The sequence below is a fragment of the Delphinus delphis genome, chromosome 1, assembly GCF_949987515.2.
Source record: "Delphinus delphis chromosome 1, mDelDel1.2, whole genome shotgun sequence".
NCBI classification, from domain to species: Eukaryota; Metazoa; Chordata; class Mammalia; order Artiodactyla; family Delphinidae; genus Delphinus; species Delphinus delphis.
In genome coordinates, this window is record NC_082683.1 from 111,116,449 (window position 1) to 111,134,659 (window position 18,211).

Below are 18,211 nucleotides of genomic sequence, written 5' to 3' on the forward strand. Positions count from 1 at the left end.
GGGACTGTTAGGCTTGACAAGAAAAGTGGAAGACTTTCTTTAGAGTTGGTGTTTATATAGCTATAGCGCACAGGAGCTGGTGCTTCCCTTTACATCAGGTGAATGTGGATCCCATTATTTCCTTAAATAATTTGATTAGAGCCAAGCTATTTAAATAATTTTATTTGTTTCATCCTTTGGTAGATGAGAAAAATACATTACAAAATACATTATACTGAGGACAGATCACAGTACACATTACTAAAAACACAATCTACTTTCCAGCCAGGGCTGGTGATAAGTTCAGAAGAAAGCCTCGGAGGCCTTGAAACCAGATTTCAGCTTCATGAAATGAGTTTCCCCCTTGGGTCCCCTCTTTATCTCCACCTCAGCATAAATTAGCACCCTGTATCAGGTGGGTGTGGTGGGGTAGGAGCAGCATTGAGTGGGACTGGTGAACTCTCCGTCCACCTGAAGCAGCAAAACATTAAAATCCCTTAAAAGGGGGAGAAACGACCAATGTTAAAATTGCTGTGTCAAACAAAGCACTACAGAACTCTGGCATCTTACAGGTTCCCAGATGGCTGTCCTAAGTCTGGGCTTTCTGAGATGAGTGTCTTCACTTAGCCATCCCTGGCCTCTGGCGTTTGTCACCATCCAGTCTGTAGGCAGAGTAGGTCCGAAGAGGCTGCCTCTGCCTCAAGGCAAGCTCACTGACCAGGAGAGGCAGGCAGCGCATACCACATGCAAACAGTATGCCTGTACTTTTAAATAAGCAGGAACAGACATGGCACCTACGGTTCAGCTCAGCAGACTCCCCTCCCCAGCAGTTCTCAGAGCCTGAGGTAAGGACACAGGTATACAGACCAACCCCCTCAAAGCTGACTCTTTGCAGTAGGACCCACCTTATGAGTGCCTTAAAAGAATCCAGTCTCCAAGCCACATGGCTCCTCTTTGATAAGACCAGATGAAGCAAGAGACGGGAGGGCGGAACAAGGGAGCTACCATCACCCTTCAGTGCCACTTGCTGGGAGGGAGGGGAACCAGTGAACACTGGAGTGTTAGCTACATAGCAAGTTGCTGAGACCAGAAAGGTCACATACATGCTTGAGACTCTGCCCCCAACCCTACTCAGTTCATTTTAAAGTGGTTCTGTGAAGCAGCCTCTTAGGCCTCCTTGTTATTTTTTTCTTAGAAACTTGAAAACATCTGTGACTAGAAAAGTAGTCCTAAGAATTAAGGTCATCATTTCAGCCTACTACTTTGTGGTTCAGCAGGCCAGGCTCTGCATTCCCAGGGGTACAAGTGCTGGTCACTCCAGAGGCCTTCAGGGGCGAGCCAGGTGCGTGCTTCAGCTCCACCTTTCTCTTGCTTTAGCAGCGAAGCACAGCCCCTCATAGCTACCAAAGCCATGGAGGACTTGGTGCCCCTCCCCCACTGCTCAAGTAGTTCAGGAGTGGGGGTGGGGTGGGACGTGGGGATAAAAATAAAGATGAGTCAAGACCAGCATCTTCAAATTAACAAACTGTAATTGTTTTCCCAAAGATACATTTTTTTTCATACACATCCATCATACACTGTAACCAAAAAAAGCAGTGTACATGAAATAAGAGAAAATAAATTAAAAATCCATAGCATAGGTAAGGAGGCTCTAGTCTGGAGCACAGCTGAGTTTCCAGCAATATAAGGAGGCTCGAAAGTTTCTTTTATAAGAATGCCTGCTAGCAAGGGTTCCAGCCAGGTGGTTGGTTGGTCTGTAAGTCAGTCTTGAGTACTTGAAACAGTTCTGTGTTTTTTTTTCCTTAGCGTTTAGAATAGCCATCATTGTCCTGCAATAGGCAGAGCTATCACGTCCAGGAAAAATGAGGGGGGGAACCACAGAGGCAGCGTGAGATCCAAATACAGCATTCAAAGGTAATTGGTCCAGTGGTGCCTGGGGAAGGAAGAAGGGGATGGCACTCCCGGGTTAGCCATCTTCCTTCGGGGGTGTGTACCAGCCTGCAAAGAAACCGAAGAAAACAGTGAGGTGGAGGCTGATGTCCACCCTCCCGGCCCCAGTCACTGAAGACATCTCCAGGGTCAAAGGTGGAAAGAGTCTAGAAAGGGCTCCCCAGTGCAGGGAGAAGGTGTACGGGAAGGTAAGAAACTGCCTACCTGGAGATTATAAGGAAAGGGAGAATGATGCGCCCAACCTGAGATGACAGCAGAGTGAGATGAGCTTTCTCACAGGGTGGTGGGGAAGAGGGGCAGCACTGAGTCTACCGGCGCTATGGACCGCTGGTGCTTTACTGGAGAAGAGGTGGCGGACGTTAGCCTCTACCTCACTGACTTCTTTGGAGAACAGGGGCAGGTGCTGTGTTAATGGGTGGTAAACGCTCGGAAACCAAAAGGGGTTCTTGCTGTTTGGCTGGAAGTGGAAACCTCAGGCTTGGCAAAAGTCCGAACCTCGAGTTGTGGCGCCAGCCTCACCGTTTTTTTCGTGGATCTGCACCAAGGACTTGTAGGACTGCTGTGCTCTTGTCAGGCTGTATTGAGACTGGGGAGAGGAAGCCACTAAATCAGGCCACCTAGCTGTGGCCCTGTTGCCACCCAGGAGTCCCAGCTCCCAGCGCCATGCTCTGCTGACACACCAAATACCTTCCACCTGGGAGGTCCCCTCAGGGCACAATCCCCTAGCTTTCCCTTTCCAGACCTGCACCCTCCCCGAAGTCCTAGGCTGCCCCTCGGACCAAGGCCCTGCTCCTGTTCCCACTGCGGCCATCCCAGGACCACTCATCCGATGCTGCCAGCCCACAGATTTTACCCTCTCAGTCCCTAAAGGAAGGCCGCCTTGGCCTCCTCGTGGCCTAAAGCGCGTATGTCTCCAGCCAGTCCCACCAGGCCCAGGTCCAGGCTCCTTACTTTGTTGGCTCCAAACTGCACTCGTGCTTTTCCCTTCACCAGTGTGGCACTGATCTGCATGATCACTGACTCTATTGAGTAGGCACTGCTCCAGCCCTAAGTAACAACAGGGACAAAGCAAACAAGTCAGGAGAGTTTCCAGAGAAACCTTATGCTTGTTCTCCAGAGAGCAGCTGCACCTATAGAAGGGCCCCTGCCCTTCACTCCCAGAATGGCCATCACCTGTTTGCCCAGGTCAGTGGGTACAGGCCCTGCGAGGCAGAATGAAAGGGCCACGTTGTGCCCATCGCCCAACCCGGGGGTGGGGCTGGGGGGGAGGGTGGTTAAAGCTCAGCCTAGCCCCGCCCAGGCCAGCCAGGCCACGAATGAGAGGCAGGCTCACCTGCTTGGTGAGAAGTTCCATGCAGATGGCACCTCCGCCCAGAACATACCTGTAGAAGAAAGTTAGTCAGCTGTGACTGGCAAAAGCTCCCTACCCTTCCTCACCCTCTGCGCTTACTGAGCTACTCACCCTCCGGACAGGACTGGAGACACAACCCTGACAAACGGCGGGTCAAAGGGAAAGTTATCCTAAGAGAGACAGAGGCAACGATCAGGGAGGGGAGGCCAGTGCCCTCTGCAACACTGTAAGATGGAGAAGGAAGCCTAGGCCAGGGACGGACTTGAAAGGAAGACCTTACTTTGAAAGAAAAGTTTAGTAGGATGAAGTCAGCTCCTTCCTTCTCTTTGAGGATCTGGAGATCGTTGTGCAAAGCGCTGTCCTGGTCAACTCTAGGAAGCAACGAGTTCGGGCTCAGCTCCAGGTCCAGCTCAGGAGCCTCAAGGCTCCCACCAACCCTGGGCGAGCAGCAGAGGGCCAAGCCACTGCCCACACCCGCTCCCTGGGATGGCCCCAGAGACTCCCACCACAGTGGCTCCACTCACTACTCAACTTCTTTTCTAATCCCACAGTCCCCACTCACTTGAGGAGTTTGACGTTCCAATCATACAGACTGTCATTCACGAGTTCGACTGCATAGTTTCCTGGAAGGAGGGAAGAAGATGGGTGTCATTAGATGATGGTCCAAGTGGCAAGTGGTCCCTGATGCAGATCCCTCTCCCATGCTGAGAGAAAAAAAGGTCAAAGGCTCCAGGTTCACCCCAGACAGACATGCATCCAATCTAAGCCACTGGAGTGGGGGTGTTCCGTCCTTGGCCTGAAAACTTCCTAAGCATCCGTGCATCTGCTGCCACCATCATGTCCTTCTTTATGAGCTCATGTTCAGACCCCTCTCTGAGGCAAACTCACCGCCTTTGAAACTCTGTGATCGGTATATATCCCTGAGCTCCTTCATCAGCCGGTCAGTAGCCTGCACCGAGCCAGACACCGCACCCTACAAGGGAGGGATGGAGGAGAGAACATCTCACGGCCATGTGCTTAGCAACACCGTACTAGACCTCAGGAGCAGTCTGGCAGCCAGGATTTAGGCAAGGATGAGGCACACCCATAACCCACCCAAAGTGGATTCTGTTCCCCAGACTGATACTCAATGCCTACCACCTCCCAGCCAGCACCAGCCGACCCCTTGGCCCAGCTTCTCCCTAGAGGGCACGTACATTTAAGTAATCTTGCCTCTGGTTCTTTTTAATTTTCTCTAGTATGGCCAAGTTTTCTTTTCCGATGCCGTCATCTTCAGATTTCTTACCCTCAGCTGGCTCTTCTTCTTTCATTTCATAGTGATCTAGGTCTTCTGTGTCCTGGGGGAGGTGTGGGGTGGGAGTGGGATAGAGGAGGAAAGAAACCAACACACGTTGTGGAGAGGGGCCATCGCCTTCCCAGTCCCACTTGACCTAGAGCTGCAGGTCAAGGAACAGTAGTCTATCTGGCAGGCTAATGAGTAAAATACCCTTTCCACTGCTGCAAGACTCCCAGTCCCATTCCCTCCACACTCTAAAGGCTGTGGCAAATCTCTCCTCCTATTCAATTCTCAAGCGGCAGAGCTGCGTAGGGGCCTAGGGAAACCGAGCAGGCTCAGCTCTCTTGTTCCCCAGACCTACCCTGCTCCAACCATCCCTAAAGCTCTCCCTTGGCAGCAGAAACTCTTCCTTAATTCCTAGAATGACTTTGGCCTGATGCTGTGACTCAAAGCTCATGTTTCATCAGGTGACTTTTGTACCCAGGAGTTCCCAGGACTCCAGGTCTAAAGGAGAAAGCTGGATCAGAAATCTCCTGCCTTCCCAAGTGCTGGGCCTGATGAGGTATGCAGAGGTACCCAGTGCCAAGGTGGAAATAAGGAAGGAGGTCCAGAAAGGCAGATGGTAGAGGTCAAGAACAGAATTAGTCCCTATTTGCCCTGCTCTAAGTGAGGAAGTAGCTCACTGTACATGGGGGAGGAGCCTATAGCCAGGATTCAGCCCCTCTCAGTCAGACTTGGGAGGGCTGTCTGCTGTCTGAGAGGAGAATGTTTCAGGTATCCCCAGCCCTTTGTGAGGCTTAAGACCCTGACAGAGTTACAGAAGTTGCAGAACCTGGGATGTTAATTCAGTGCAGAGAAACAAAGTGATCAGTGACCTCACTCTAGCAAGATATGTTAATACTAACCTCCTAATTACTACATTAATTGTTGATATCTACTGAATGTTTAATTATATGTCAGGTACCATACTAGATGCTATACACACTAGCTCATTTAATCCTTATAACCACCATGCCATTATTCTATCATTACCCCGATTTTACAGATGAGGAAGCTGAGATCTAGGTGAGGTTGTTATTATGCCCAAAGTCATACACCTCTTAATAGAGCTAAGATGTGAATCAAATTCTGTCTCACTCTGAAGTTCAAGTTCTTAACCATTATGCTATATTCTGCAAAATTATGTTTTTAGAAAATAGATAAATTATTTAGCATTTATCATGTACTAAATGGAGCATTTTACATGCAATCCCTTATTTAATCTTAAAGACAACCCTATGTAGTAGCTGTTATAATCACATTTTATAAATAAGCAAAACTGCAGCTTAGTGAGAGTAGGTACAATTCCCCAATTAAGAGAGTTAGGAGATACAGGATGCCAGCTCAGGTCTGACTACAAAGCCATCTGCGATTAACTTCTTGACTGTTCAGTGTAAACAGATTTGCACTTAACTGTCTTCAGTGGTTGGATATGGGTGCCCTGTCTCTTCCTCTACTATACTGCTGTTCCTCCAGGTCAGTAAATCTGTCTTTATTTCCTTTGGTATTTTTCTCTCCCCAGGTCTAGACTGGAGCTCTGTACACAGCGGGGACTCAATGCTGCTGACAGAAAGAGCTTCCTACCAGTGCCGCCTTGGGTGGAAGCCTACCTCAGGCATCTCTTCATCTTCATCTTCCGAAGATACATCTTCCTGTGTACACTGCAGTGGGGAGGGAAAAGAGGGAGATCAGACCCCGGTGGTTTCCTAGAATGCAGCCTCTGACCTACTCCCCTGAGCCTCTGGGTCTGGAAGCTGTGCGCCTGGCCATAATGCTACCAGCTTCTCCATCAGCCAGAACTGAGTGGAAGCAACAGCCTAGGGAATGACTTCACTACCGGCCCATTATTCCTCTACCACCATATGCCAAAGAATAAAAGAGAAGCACAATAGCTGTTTCTGTCACCTAACTCACAAATCCCAGTTTTACCTCAAGAACCCCTCCTTTACTAAATCATCTCTAGACTGATACTGCATTCTTGGATCTTAACAAGGGACCTTGGTCCCCAATGGCTACCTACTGCTAATGATAAAAATCCCCCCATGAGGGATGATCCTACCCAGAAGAGTGAGTTTTGATCAGAGAGGTGAAGCTACTAGTGCCCCATTTAGCTAGATTCCCATCTGGAGAAGAGGCCAAGAGTCACGATATGTGTACGTGTTTGGAGTAGGGCTGGAGAGAAACTACTGCAGGTTCATCTGAAGTAACATGCATTTTTTGAGTGCTATCTGTGGGGCAACTCTGCATAACAGGGTCCAAAGCCCCTCCGTTGCTCACCTGCTCTGCTGGCAAGGGCTGATCCAGCATCTCCACATCTGGATGCTGAGGGAGGTTATAGAGTTTACACAGGTCGGAGATGATCCTCTTCAGATGCTGCAATAGCTGGGGGTAGGGGACCACAGTGACATCAAACACTCCTTCCCCACCCCAATCTGGACAGGTACATGGATGAGCTCTTGTCTCAGCCCCCAAACTGGTACCTAGTTCTCTAAAACTCAGACCATACGGCCAGGGGGAGGAGCTTAGGGGACGAACCCTGGGACTGGTGCAAGGCTCTCCCTCTGGCTTTAGGAAGCAACTCCCCTAAGACGCCTGCCTCAAATGTACAGGCTACTGCACCACCCACTTTCCAGAGGCATCTTTCACAGGATGTTTTCATGGCATGGGTGTCACAGGAGGAAAATGCACTCCCACCTCAACACCCTGGCCCCCTCACCAAAGTATTCCCTTTCTTTATGTCCACCAGCCTCTCCAAGACAGCAGCCAAGTTAGGGTCATCGGACTCCACTGACCAGATGGGGGGCACAGCAGGGTATGACTCCTAAGGGGAAAAGAGCAGGGAGAGCAGTCAAGATGGGAGACTGGGGAAAGCTAGATTTTGCCTGCCTTCCACGCACCAAGACTTCTAGTCCCTTTGCTCTCCACCGTCCCCCCGCCCCTCTCCCCCCAAACACACACATACAAGCCCAGCGCAGCAGGTCATTATCTAACCAAGCAGCTTCCCAACAAATCCCAGACCAGGAGAAAAAGTCCCTAGGAGGACCCTTTCCAAGAAGCCGGGTCCCTTTCTTTATTTTCTCAAGAGTAAACATCAGAGAAAGCAGCAGAGCCAAACCCTGCTAACAGTGAGGGAGACTTCCTATCTCCTGTGCTGTCTCTACAAGTTCCAGACCTGAAGTTCTCCCACACTCAACAGAGGCCCCTGACCCTCCTTAACCAGTTGAGGAAGGGATCACCTCATCACAATCACACTGACAGAAAAAAAAGCAAAGACCACAGATTACTTTCATTTTAGCTGGGGAAGGAGGGATTAGAAACTAGATGTCTCCAGAACCTAAACGTAAAAGGGTAGCAGAAGAATCTTCCCACCTCACTCCCAACAGAATCCCTCAAAGGCCACTTCTCCCCACCTCTCCCTTGGGAAACTGCCACCCTCTCAGTCCAGGCGTAGGCTGTAGGGCTCCACATGGCAGGCTGGGAGAAAGAAACCTACGCTACTAACATTCCCAGCATTCCTGAGCCACCGGTGCCAAATGCAGCCTGACCAGACTCCCCCTCCGCCCAAACCAAGGGGGCCAGTTCAGGCCAAGTCTTCTTTATAGGGGCCACCGAGAGTCTGACTGAAAATCTTCTAACTAACCTCCTTCCAGGGACAAAGACAGTAGATGGCCTCTGGCAACTGGGAAGGCAGCTAGAAGGGGGCAAACCTACCCTTAAGGAATTGGAAGCATAATTCAGGTACCAAATCGACCCCTGAAGTTTCCACATATGCCGAGGAAACCTTATCCTCTTCTACCCGGGGTCTTAACTCTGCCATGGCTCTAATCCTCAATGCTGGAGGAAAACAAATTATCAAAGATGCTCAACTCTTCAGCTCACGGAACCACACCGAGTCCTTCAATCTCAACTTTTTAGTACGAAAAAAGACGGGAGAGGAAAATGGAACACACGAGTTTTGGGGGCAGGGGGGACCATCCAACCCAAGCTGAGGCTTGCCTCATCAAACCTTGACCTGGTTTGATGGAAGAAAGGGATAGAAAACAAGAACCATGTAAATTGAATTCAGGCCCCAAAGTGCCACACAGTTCACAAGTCTGTCTTTCCCCAGACTACTCCCATTTGCAGTGTGCCTGCCTGGATTAAGTACTGTCTCCTGGCTTGCTATCCAGTGCTCCCAGCAGGGCGAGAACACTATCACACCAGGTGGTATCAATCACTGTAAGTGCTATACCATGCGGTATCAGGCATTCCCAGATTATCAGAGGCCAGCCCTCTTCACAGGATGTTTGAGGGCAGCCTAGGCAGGAGAGGTAAGGTGTCTCCTAGTCCTGCATGCCTAGGATGGAATGATGTTCACTGAGAGAAAAGGAACTGTTACCCCCCAGAATAAATGGGATAGCCCTTGCACATCACCATCATTAGCAGGAAAGGCAACAACCCAGGGCAACTGGAGATATCCATAGAGAACAGGAGGAGAGTGGCAGCTACCAGCTGGGGCAAAAGGAGGAGAGTTAGAGGTTACACCAGAATAAAAGGGAATCCAAAGGAGAGGAAAAAGAGGAGTCACTAAACTGCACACCATCACTTGGTAAAATTCAGAGAGCAAAGAGGAGTGGAATGAGAGATGCCTGCGCAGGGATCTCACAGGTGGCAACGTCCTAAATCAAAGGTACTACTGAGAAAGGGGCATCACTGAAACCTGCAGAGTTCCAAGCCAGGTCCTTCCAGCTAAGGTCAATGCAGAGACCTGGAATCTGAAGATGATAGTGGTGGGGAGAGGAGCATTCCCAGGGGTCAAGGTTAAGTCGTGAAGTAGCCAAAATGAGCCAAAATCATGAACCTTGGGATGTGGGTGGGTTAGTGAAAAGGGGTAGTCGAGGCGCCATATGTCGGGGTGTCCCTGACCATGAAGAGTAGAGATTCTGGGTGCACAGCAGAAACAAATGTAACCTGGAGAAAAGGAGCCGAGCCCCGAGAGGGGATTCGACCTCCCAGGTCTTTCGAGAGCAAAAAGCTGTGTGGGGTGATCCTGAGTCCCAGACAAGAGCCCCCCTGAGACGCGCACGCGAGGGTATCCTCACCGTGATGTTGCAGTGGATGCGGACGGGATCTCCAGGCACCGACCCCCGTGGGGGGAGATGCGGTCCGGGCGCGGCCCCCGCCCCGGCCCCTCCGGCCCCAGCCAGCAGGAACTCGCAGCTCAGCTCGTCCAGGCAGGCGCTGGCAATGCGGAAGCGCTCGTGGCCGCGGTGGAAGATGGACTCGAGCAGCTTCAGCTCCCGCCTCAGGCAGGGCCCCGGCCCCGGGCCCCCTCCCGGGCCGCCCCCGGCCCCCGGCGCCGCCCCCTGGCCCCCCAGCTGCTGCCCCGGCCCCGGCTGCTGCTGCCCCTGCGGCTGCGGCTGCTGCATCCTCCGCTCCGCTCCGCTCCGGGGCCGGCGGGCCGGGAGCCTCCGGCCTCCGCTCCGGGCTCCGCCGCCGCCGCCGCCGCCGCCGCCGCGGTCCGCACTTCCTGATCCCCCCTTCGCCAAGATGGCGCCGCCGCCACCTCCGGGACAGGGCCCCCCCCCCCTCCGCTCTCCGGCCCCCCCAGCCGCCGGAAGCCGCGCGCCCCTCCTCCTCCTCCTCGGCGGCCCCGCCTCCGTCCCCCCCTCACGTGACCTCGCTGCTCTGACCTCCCTCACGTGACACCTCTCTCTTTCCCGCCCCCTTGTTCTCCCCTGCCACCCTCCACATGTGACCGGGGGCTTCGGGCTCGCAGCTTTCAGCGCCTCAGTGCGTGTTTACGTACGGCGTACGTGCGTGCGAGCCACGGGTCTCGCCGCCTCTCCCCTCTCACGTGACCCGGCGCCGCGTGCTCCCAGGGGCTACCTGCGCGGGACCCTGTTTCCTGCTTTGGGCCCCTCTTCCCTCGCCCTGAGCCGCTGTGAAGGTGCCGGGCGCTAGGTGGGCAGAAAAGAAAGTGGGAGAGCTGCGGACGACGCTGTACCGTATTTATCCTGCGCTCACACGCCTGTCCTCGGCGCAGGGTCCCTGATGCTTTGCCCCCTTGGGGACACACTGAAATGAGGGGCGTGTGATTGGGGAAGGAACCAGGGACCCAGTTACAGGAGGCTTGGGTTATCGGACGTTCCGTGACCGTGGATTAACCACCTTCCCTCAGTTTCCTCATCTGTACGATGACTTTGATGAGGATAATAATGCTTGCCTCGCCTGCTCCCAAGGATTGGATGCGAGGAGATCACGAAGGGACCGGTGGTCAATTAATGTACGACGGGTAGACGATAGCTCACTCTTCGCGCTTATCAGATTCCCTGGGTCTGGACGAGGCGGGTGGGGAGGGACGACACGGGCTTCCTCTGCCGGGTCTTGAAAGGAGAGCAGCACTAGTCTAAACCACTAACCAGGCAATAAGATGAAAGGAGACCACAATCCCAGTCCCAAGTCTCACCGGCTAACACCTTGTCGCAGTGGTCCTGGCATTGCCGGGAGTGCGCGGCAGTGCCTCCGGGACCTCGCTAGGTGGCACTATCACAAAGGACAAAGCTGGCTGAGGTTCCTCTGCCAAGGGCTGGTGTTAGCCCGTGGTAGGGCCTGATGGATTCTACCGAGCCAACTCGGCGCTTGAGAAGCTGGCCGGATTGCCACCTTCTCCTTTCACTTGGACTGAAATGAGTTAGCCTTTGTCGGAAGCTGACTGTGCACCTCGGTTCTTTGTGCTGGGCTATTCATTTATATTGTCAGTGGCGGCTGATAAAGGCCTTTGACTAAGCTGGGCTCTGGGTATTCAAAGATGATTGAGATGTGTTCCTGGTCCTCCTGGGGCTATTTATCTCCTTTGGGGAGGCTGAACAGTTAGCTACATGTCACCTCTGTGTCTCAATGTGCAAGTTGGGGGCATAAAAGGCTGTGGTAAGAATTCCCGTTAATTGAACTATATTCAGTATCTTGTAATAACCTATAATAGAAAATAATCTGAAAAAGATATATATTGATATATATCTGAATCACTTTGCTGTATACCCAAAACTAACACAGTATTGTAAATCAATTAACATCAATTTAAAAAGAATTCCCGTTTACTGAGCACTTCCTGAGTCAGGGTATCCTGCAAATATTTCTAACCCACCCCCCCACCCCACCCCCCAGCCAGCAACATTGCAAGGGAAGCATTTTTATCCCTGTTTTACAAGAGGGGAAAAGGAGTGACTGCCCAAGGATTTACAGCTAGTAAGGAGAGTTCCTGGGCATGTCTCCAAAGTCCATGCCTTACCCATCTCTGCCTTCCTCTGATGCTTTCTCAAGAAGTTTTCACATGTCCACTGACTCTAGCCCTTACCCAAGAAAACCACATATGCAGCCATTTGGAAGATCCTGAATTCCATATTTTATAAAGAGTTTTAATTACAAGAAAACAACATGATGAGACAGTCTCACAATGTTGCACAGACTCTAAGGCCCCCAGGGAGGAAACTCAAGTCGTGGTCACTGGGATGAGCTCAGTCGCTTCCTCTGCTGGTGTGTTCAGCATTTCAGCTCTCTGGCTGGGAGAGTCCTCTGGCATCTAGAAGCCTAGTGGGGAGTCATACCTGGTGTTCTGCTGAGATGTGTAGGGCAGGGGCATTAGAAATGGAAATGAAGTTATGGATATATTCATTTAATGAACACTTGTGTGCTAGGGGAACAGGAGTGAATAAAACAAAAAAATCCCTGCCCTCGAAGCTTACATTCTATTGGGGGAAACAGACATGATAACGGTGGAGTTGACAAAGCAAACTCATTAAAGAAGAACAAATAATGTACTGAGCCTCTGTGACACGTGACACACTGGGAATGCAGCACTGAGCGAGACAGACCCAGTCTTCACCTTTTCCATGTATTCAGGCTGGGAGAAAGTCAGATACTTCATGAGTTGTTTGTTACACACCCATCCACTTAATTGCAGTTATGGTAAGTGCCTCAAAGAACAAGCCTAGAGATCTGGGACGGCCTCCCTGAACAAGTGATATGCTAAATTCTGAAGGGTAAGTAGAATTACCTAAGGGAGGAGAGGCTGGACACTGTCTGAGGCAGAAGGGGTGGCATGTGCAAAGGTACTGAGGTAGGACTGGAGCAAGATGGAGGAACGGAAAGTAGGTCTGTGTCTAGGGTGAGGAAGAGAGTGATGCAGGTAAGCTAGGCAGGGGTTAAGTCTTGGCAGATATTCAAACCCATGTTTAGGAACTTGGGCTTTATTTTAAGATGCAGGAAGATCAAAAAGTCACTAGAATTTTGAGAGGCTCTGGATGTCTGGGTAACTAATGGTAGTAGTGCTAACAGAGGGTAAGACTTCTCAAAGGAGAGCTAAACTTTGTGGGAAAGGTGGAGAGTTATAAACATATTGAGTGTGTGGAGGGAGGGCGACGTGGACAATCTCCCGGACATGCAGTGGGGTGTGGGTTCTGAGTTTGGGAGAGAGGCAGAGCCATAGGTGTTAACGAGAGAGTCAGCTACAGCTCTCCTTTGAATTAGACCATAAAGGGGGCAGCACAGCTGAGTGGAAAGAGCATAGACTGGGGAGTCAGACAGAACTGGGTTTAGATTTGAGCTTCTCTGCTTTGGTAGCTCTGTGACCCTGGGCAAGTTATTTAATTTCTGTGAAACGCAGTTTCCTTATCTGTAAAATCGGTATGACACTCTGACTTGCAGCGTGGGTCATTGTGCCAGTGTAGATGAAATGGGATATGCAAGATGATTAACACATCTTACAGTGCTGGGTACATAGTACATTGCTCAGCAAATGCTAAACCCTGCAACTGCTATGGTTACTGTTACTGCCACAAAGTCAAGAGGTACTCACCATTCAAAAAACATTTATGGGGCTTTGTCATGTGTCAGACACTGGTCGAGGTATGAATATACAGCAGTAGACAAACAGTATCCCAGCTCCCATGGCACTTACATTTTAAGTGCAAAGAGTTATGAATAAAATAACCAGAGGAATATCAGACTGGCAAGTAGAGGCAAGGAATTAAAGTAGGGTCATGTGGGAGAGAATGACTGGGGGTTACTTTAAGTCCAGCAGTCAGGGGAGTTCTCCCTAGGGAGGTGGGGTTTGAGCTGAGATCTGATTAAGAGAAGGCAGGCCTGGGAGGAACTGGCAAAGAGCATTCCATCAGGGAGAGCCAACCTCCAAGACACTGAGTGAGAACAAAGGTGGCGTGGTCTAGAAGCAGGAAGCTCATGATATACCGGCTGAGAGCATGGGCTTTGAACCCCAGCTCTGCCAGCTGCTAGTGGTGTGACCCTGGGCAAGTTCCTTAGCCTGTCATGCTTCACTTTCAGCATCTCTAACATGGAAACCACCCTACCTCATAAGGTTGTTGGGAGGATTACGTGAGATAACACATGAAAAGTGCTCAGTCCAGTAAGAGCTCATTTTTAAAAAAATAGAGGATCAGCATAGCTTGAGTCTCATGAAAGAAGAGAAAGAGGGGTAGGAGATGAGGCCAGTGAAGAATAGAGACCACAGTAAGTTGTTGGGTTTTATTCAAAGTACAGCGGGAAACCACTGAAAGATTTTAAGCAGGGAGTGGCATGATCTGATTTAAAATATTAAAAGATCACTCTGGAGAATTCCCTGGTGGTCCAGTGATTGGGACTTGGTGCTTTCACTGACGTGGGCCCAGGTTCGATCCCCGGCAGGGGAACTAAGATCCCACAAGGCAAAAAAAAAAAAAAATCACTCTGGCTGCTCTATGGAAAATGAATTACAGAGATTTTTTTTTTCTTCTCCAAAAGGTCATGTCTTATCAGAGTGAACAGATGCACTTGTTTTGGGCAGAGTGAGCAGTCTTCTCCTTTGAGTTGCTCCCAGAAGTACAGCATTCTGTCACTGACTCAACAAACGCATCCTGAGCACTTGCTCTTTGCCAGGAACTGTAATAAACACTGGGAGTGCAGAGACAAGTAAGCTCAGTCCCTGTGGGGAGAGCCTGGCTTGATTCCTGGCTCCGCACATGACAGCTGCTACTCATGTTATCATTTTTGTTGTATTTCTTACCCCTGCTCTTAGGAGCAGGTGGTAATGGATGAAGTGGAGCCAGATGTAATCAACTGTAATACAATGTGACAAATGCAATAACAGGGATGAAGGAGGGTGAGGGCCTTGAAGGGTGCTAGTAGTCAGGATTAACTCCCAGGAAAGAATGTGAAAGTAGAAGTTACTTAGATGGAAATGGGGGGATGTTTTTAAAGAACTGGCCCTAAAGTAGAAGGAGGTTGGGCAGAAATGCCTAAGACAAAGGAGGAATGACTTAGGAGAAGAGGGGAAGAGGACAAGGAAGGGGCTCAGCACAGGCAAGATCGTAGAGGTGTTGGTCATGGGTGCTTTAGCCTGGAGCCCCAGGGTAACCCTAATAGTATCAATCCTTCTGGAGGTCAATTTAGCAATAAATGATTAAATAATCAAAAAAATAAAAAAACCTTTGACTCAGCAATTTCACTTGGAAACTATTAAAGGTATGTGCAAACATTTACCTACAATGGAATACTATGCAGCTGTTAAAAATAGTTATCAAAGGGCTTCCCTGGTGGTGCAGTGGTTGGGAGTCCGCCTGCCGATGCAGGGGACGTGGGTTCGTGCCCCGGTCTGGGAGGATCCCACATGCCGCAGAGCAGCTGGGCCCGTGAGCCATGGGCGCTGGGCCTGCGCGTCCGGAGCCTGTGCTCTGCAACGGGAGAGGCCACAGCAGTGAGAGCCCCGTGTACCGCAAAAAAAAAAAAAGTTATCAAAGAATAATTATTGGTATAGAGAGATGTTTCAGAAATAGTAAATGAAAAAGGAAGGTTACAGAGTTATTTTACAGTGTGCTCCTTTTTAAAAAGTAAATGAAAATACATATATTTGTACACCCAAAACATGAACAAGAATGTTCATAGCGGTATTATTTTTAATAGTCCAAAAGAGAAAACAACCCAAATTTCTATCTGGCAGAATGGATAAACAATGGTATATTTATACAGTGGAATAGTCTACAGCAGTGAAGATGAATGAACTACAACTACATTCAACAATGCCCTTGATTCTTACTAACATAATGTTGGGGAAAAAAAAGAAAACCCACAAAAGATTATGATTCCATTTATATAAAATTCATCAGGCAAAGTTGATCTATGCTATTAGAAGTCAGAATAGTGTTTACTTTTTTTTGGTCATTTTTTTTTAATTGTGAGAAAATACATAACATAAAATTTATCATTTCAACCATTTTAAAGTGTGCAATTCCGTGGCATGCAATACATTCACAAAGTTGGGTAACCATTACCTCTCTCTAGTTCCAGAACTTCAAGCAGTACCTCTTAGGCAGTCACTCCCCATTCCTCCCTCCCCGCCGTGACGTTATTTTCCAAGAGGAGGGAATAATGCCTGGAGGGAACAGAGTGGGGGGCTTCTGGATATTGGTAATGTTCCCTTTTTAAAAAAATCTAGGTGGGAGTTACACGGCTGTGTTCATGTTGTGAAAATTTATCTAGCTGTACACTCATAATTTATATACTTTTTGCATGTATATTATATCTAAGTACACATAGATAAATGTGGAGATAACACTGTATATATATGAAATGTTAACAGCGATTTTTTTGCTAGGAGGTAAGATTATGAATCTAGTTTGTGTTTTGCTAACTTGTGTTTTCCAATTGCTCTTTATGGATATGTATTACTCTGGTAGTAAGTTTTTAAATTTTAAATATCTTAAAGGAAAATAACATTGTAATGCCTTTCAAGAGAAAATGTTCCTTACCATCAAAAGCACTGGGATTGTCCCACCAAAACCTTGCCTGGTTACTATTTTGCCGGAGGGCTGATACTCCTTTATGTATCCATCACCCTGCATGGTTCTGGACCTGTCCTATCTCCCTGGTGGATATGGAAGGGGTGTGTGTGAGAGACATGAGGGAGTGAGGAATGGTGTTCCAGTTCTCCTTGGCCACCGAGTGGTTGTGCTCAGAGGACTCACTCCCTGCCAGGCTGGAATTAAACTTGAAATAAAAGCTGGGGAATTTGAAAAGAAAAGGTAGAGGTCAAGGTGAACAGGCTGCCCTGACTGACCTGAGAGGAGCATCAGGGAGTGACCAAGGGCTTCAAGCAAGCACATGACTCTCCAGTCTATCAATACAGAGACAAGCAACCACTCCAGAGAGAGATTTTCATAACAGGAGACTTTCACAGCCTTCTTCAATCACCCAGCTTCCACCAAAAGATGAAAGTACTAAGTACTATCTACATGTAAAGCTCCCTGTCTCTCTCTTTCAGGAGTTTGAATGCCTTTTATCCACCTTTGTCTTACTGGCTTTCTCATCTTTCCAATCTCAGTTTTCATCTCCATCCCCTCCAGGCTCTCAGGCACTATGAACCCCTTTCTCCTCTGTGCTTCCAATGCACCTTGTGTATACTCTACTAGCGCAGCCACCGCATGGTGTAACAAGTCTTTGCCACCAGACTGTGATCTCCTTAATAGCTGGGACTAGGTCTTTTTGATCACTGCTTCAATACCCATAGAGTAGATACCCAACAAATGTTGATCTGAATTACTGAAGGGGGTGTCTTCTTCCCATCTCTGACCCTTTTCCAAAGTGGAGTGACTATACACATTCCTTCCCTTTTCCTTAAGGCTTTTATTCTCTACATCTTTTGTTGGTTCCAAGATTTCTTGAATTCTTAAGAGATGATTACATGCACATGCACATGCCCTGGAGCTTGTAGTGCAGCTTTATGGCCACTTCCGTGTGCATTATGGGGCCTGTAGTCATCCCACATCCTCTCCAGCCCTTTGCTGATACTTGTCTTGCTTTTCCTCCTCAATTCCAGCAACTAAGTACATGTAAATAAATTGCTTTTGGCTGAGCTTTTAGAGAGGAATTTTCCTCTACATGTTAAAAGATTTCAGTCCTATACCAGCCCTTTTCCTTATCTGTTGAGCCCTCACAACATGCCAGACACTGTGCTGGTTCATGATCTAGCAGGATAGCCACCACCTTAGATTGATTTATTTACTCATTGATCATCCTCTGGAAACAGCTGGCAGGGCACCTGACCTAATCTTTGGTCAGGCATAGCTTCCTTGAGGAACTGACGTTTCTGCCACGTGTACAAAGTAAAGTAGAAAGTGGTTGAGGGGAAATGGGTGATAAAAGAATCAAGGAAACTACATGTTTAAAAGGCCCTGACGTGTGGAGGCTGGGAGGATCTTAAAGACATTGCCAAGAGGAGTGTGGGGCTGGGGGTAGTGGCCCAGAGGAGGTTGAAGAAGTGGGCAGAGCTGGAATAAGACAGTGCCTTGATGTATGCATAATAAGGCTGCTTTAGTCAGGAATCTTTTGGTTGAAAATGACAAAAATCCCCCTAAGAAGTTCAGGGCTTTCAAGATCAAAGATGTCATTGAGTTTTGACATCTCTCTCTGTCTCTGTCTCATCTTTGCTTTCCTTTGTGTTAGCTTCATTCTTGGGCTGGCCTCTGTGAAATCATCCTCTGATCCTCCCTTGTCTCACAGAAGCCAAAGACTGGAGAGGAAGGGAATGTGGGTGAGAAAGACTAATTGATAAGGGCCATTTACCCTTCCACTCTTGAAGGTCACCT

General features: G+C 49.1%; 1 protein-coding gene across 2 annotated transcripts; it reads right to left on the reverse strand.

Moving 5' to 3' along the window:
- Positions 1 to 167: 167 nt before the first annotated feature.
- On the reverse strand, positions 168 to 10,129 carry UBE2Q1 (ubiquitin conjugating enzyme E2 Q1). 2 transcript variants are annotated; one of them, XM_060030726.2, is made up of 13 exons: positions 9,677 to 10,129; positions 7,312 to 7,416; positions 6,873 to 6,977; positions 6,206 to 6,256; positions 4,477 to 4,617; positions 4,169 to 4,253; positions 3,843 to 3,903; positions 3,561 to 3,651; positions 3,392 to 3,450; positions 3,263 to 3,311; positions 2,881 to 2,976; positions 2,425 to 2,515; positions 168 to 1,977 (listed from the first exon to the last, which is right to left on the reverse strand). In XM_060030726.2, the coding sequence occupies exons 1-13, from the start codon at positions 10,001 to 10,003 to the stop codon at positions 1,946 to 1,948; spliced, it is 1,293 nt and encodes a 430-aa protein (XP_059886709.1). In that variant the 5' UTR covers positions 10,004 to 10,129; the 3' UTR covers positions 168 to 1,945. The 2 variants fall into 2 exon arrangements, with proteins under 2 accessions (XP_059886709.1, XP_059886717.1); XM_060030734.1 differs by having other exon boundaries at positions 173 to 1,977; positions 2,449 to 2,515; positions 9,677 to 10,125.
- Positions 10,130 to 18,211: the final 8,082 nt, after the last annotated feature.

What these genes read in the sequence shown, in the direction of transcription:
- UBE2Q1 (XM_060030726.2), bottom strand. Translation starts at nt 10,003, where the DNA reads ATGCAGCAGCCGCAGCCGCAGGGGCAGCAGCAGCCGGGGCCGGGGCAG. An exon ending in ATCACAGAGTTTCAAAGGCG is followed by an intron (nt 3,904 to 4,168) that starts GTGAGTTTGCCT and finishes CCCTCCTTCCAG; the next exon opens with GAAACTATGCAGTCGAACTC. An exon ending in TGGAACTTCTCACCAAGCAG is followed by an intron (nt 2,977 to 3,262) that starts GTGAGCCTGCCT and finishes GTTGTTACTTAG; the next exon opens with GGCTGGAGCAGTGCCTACTC.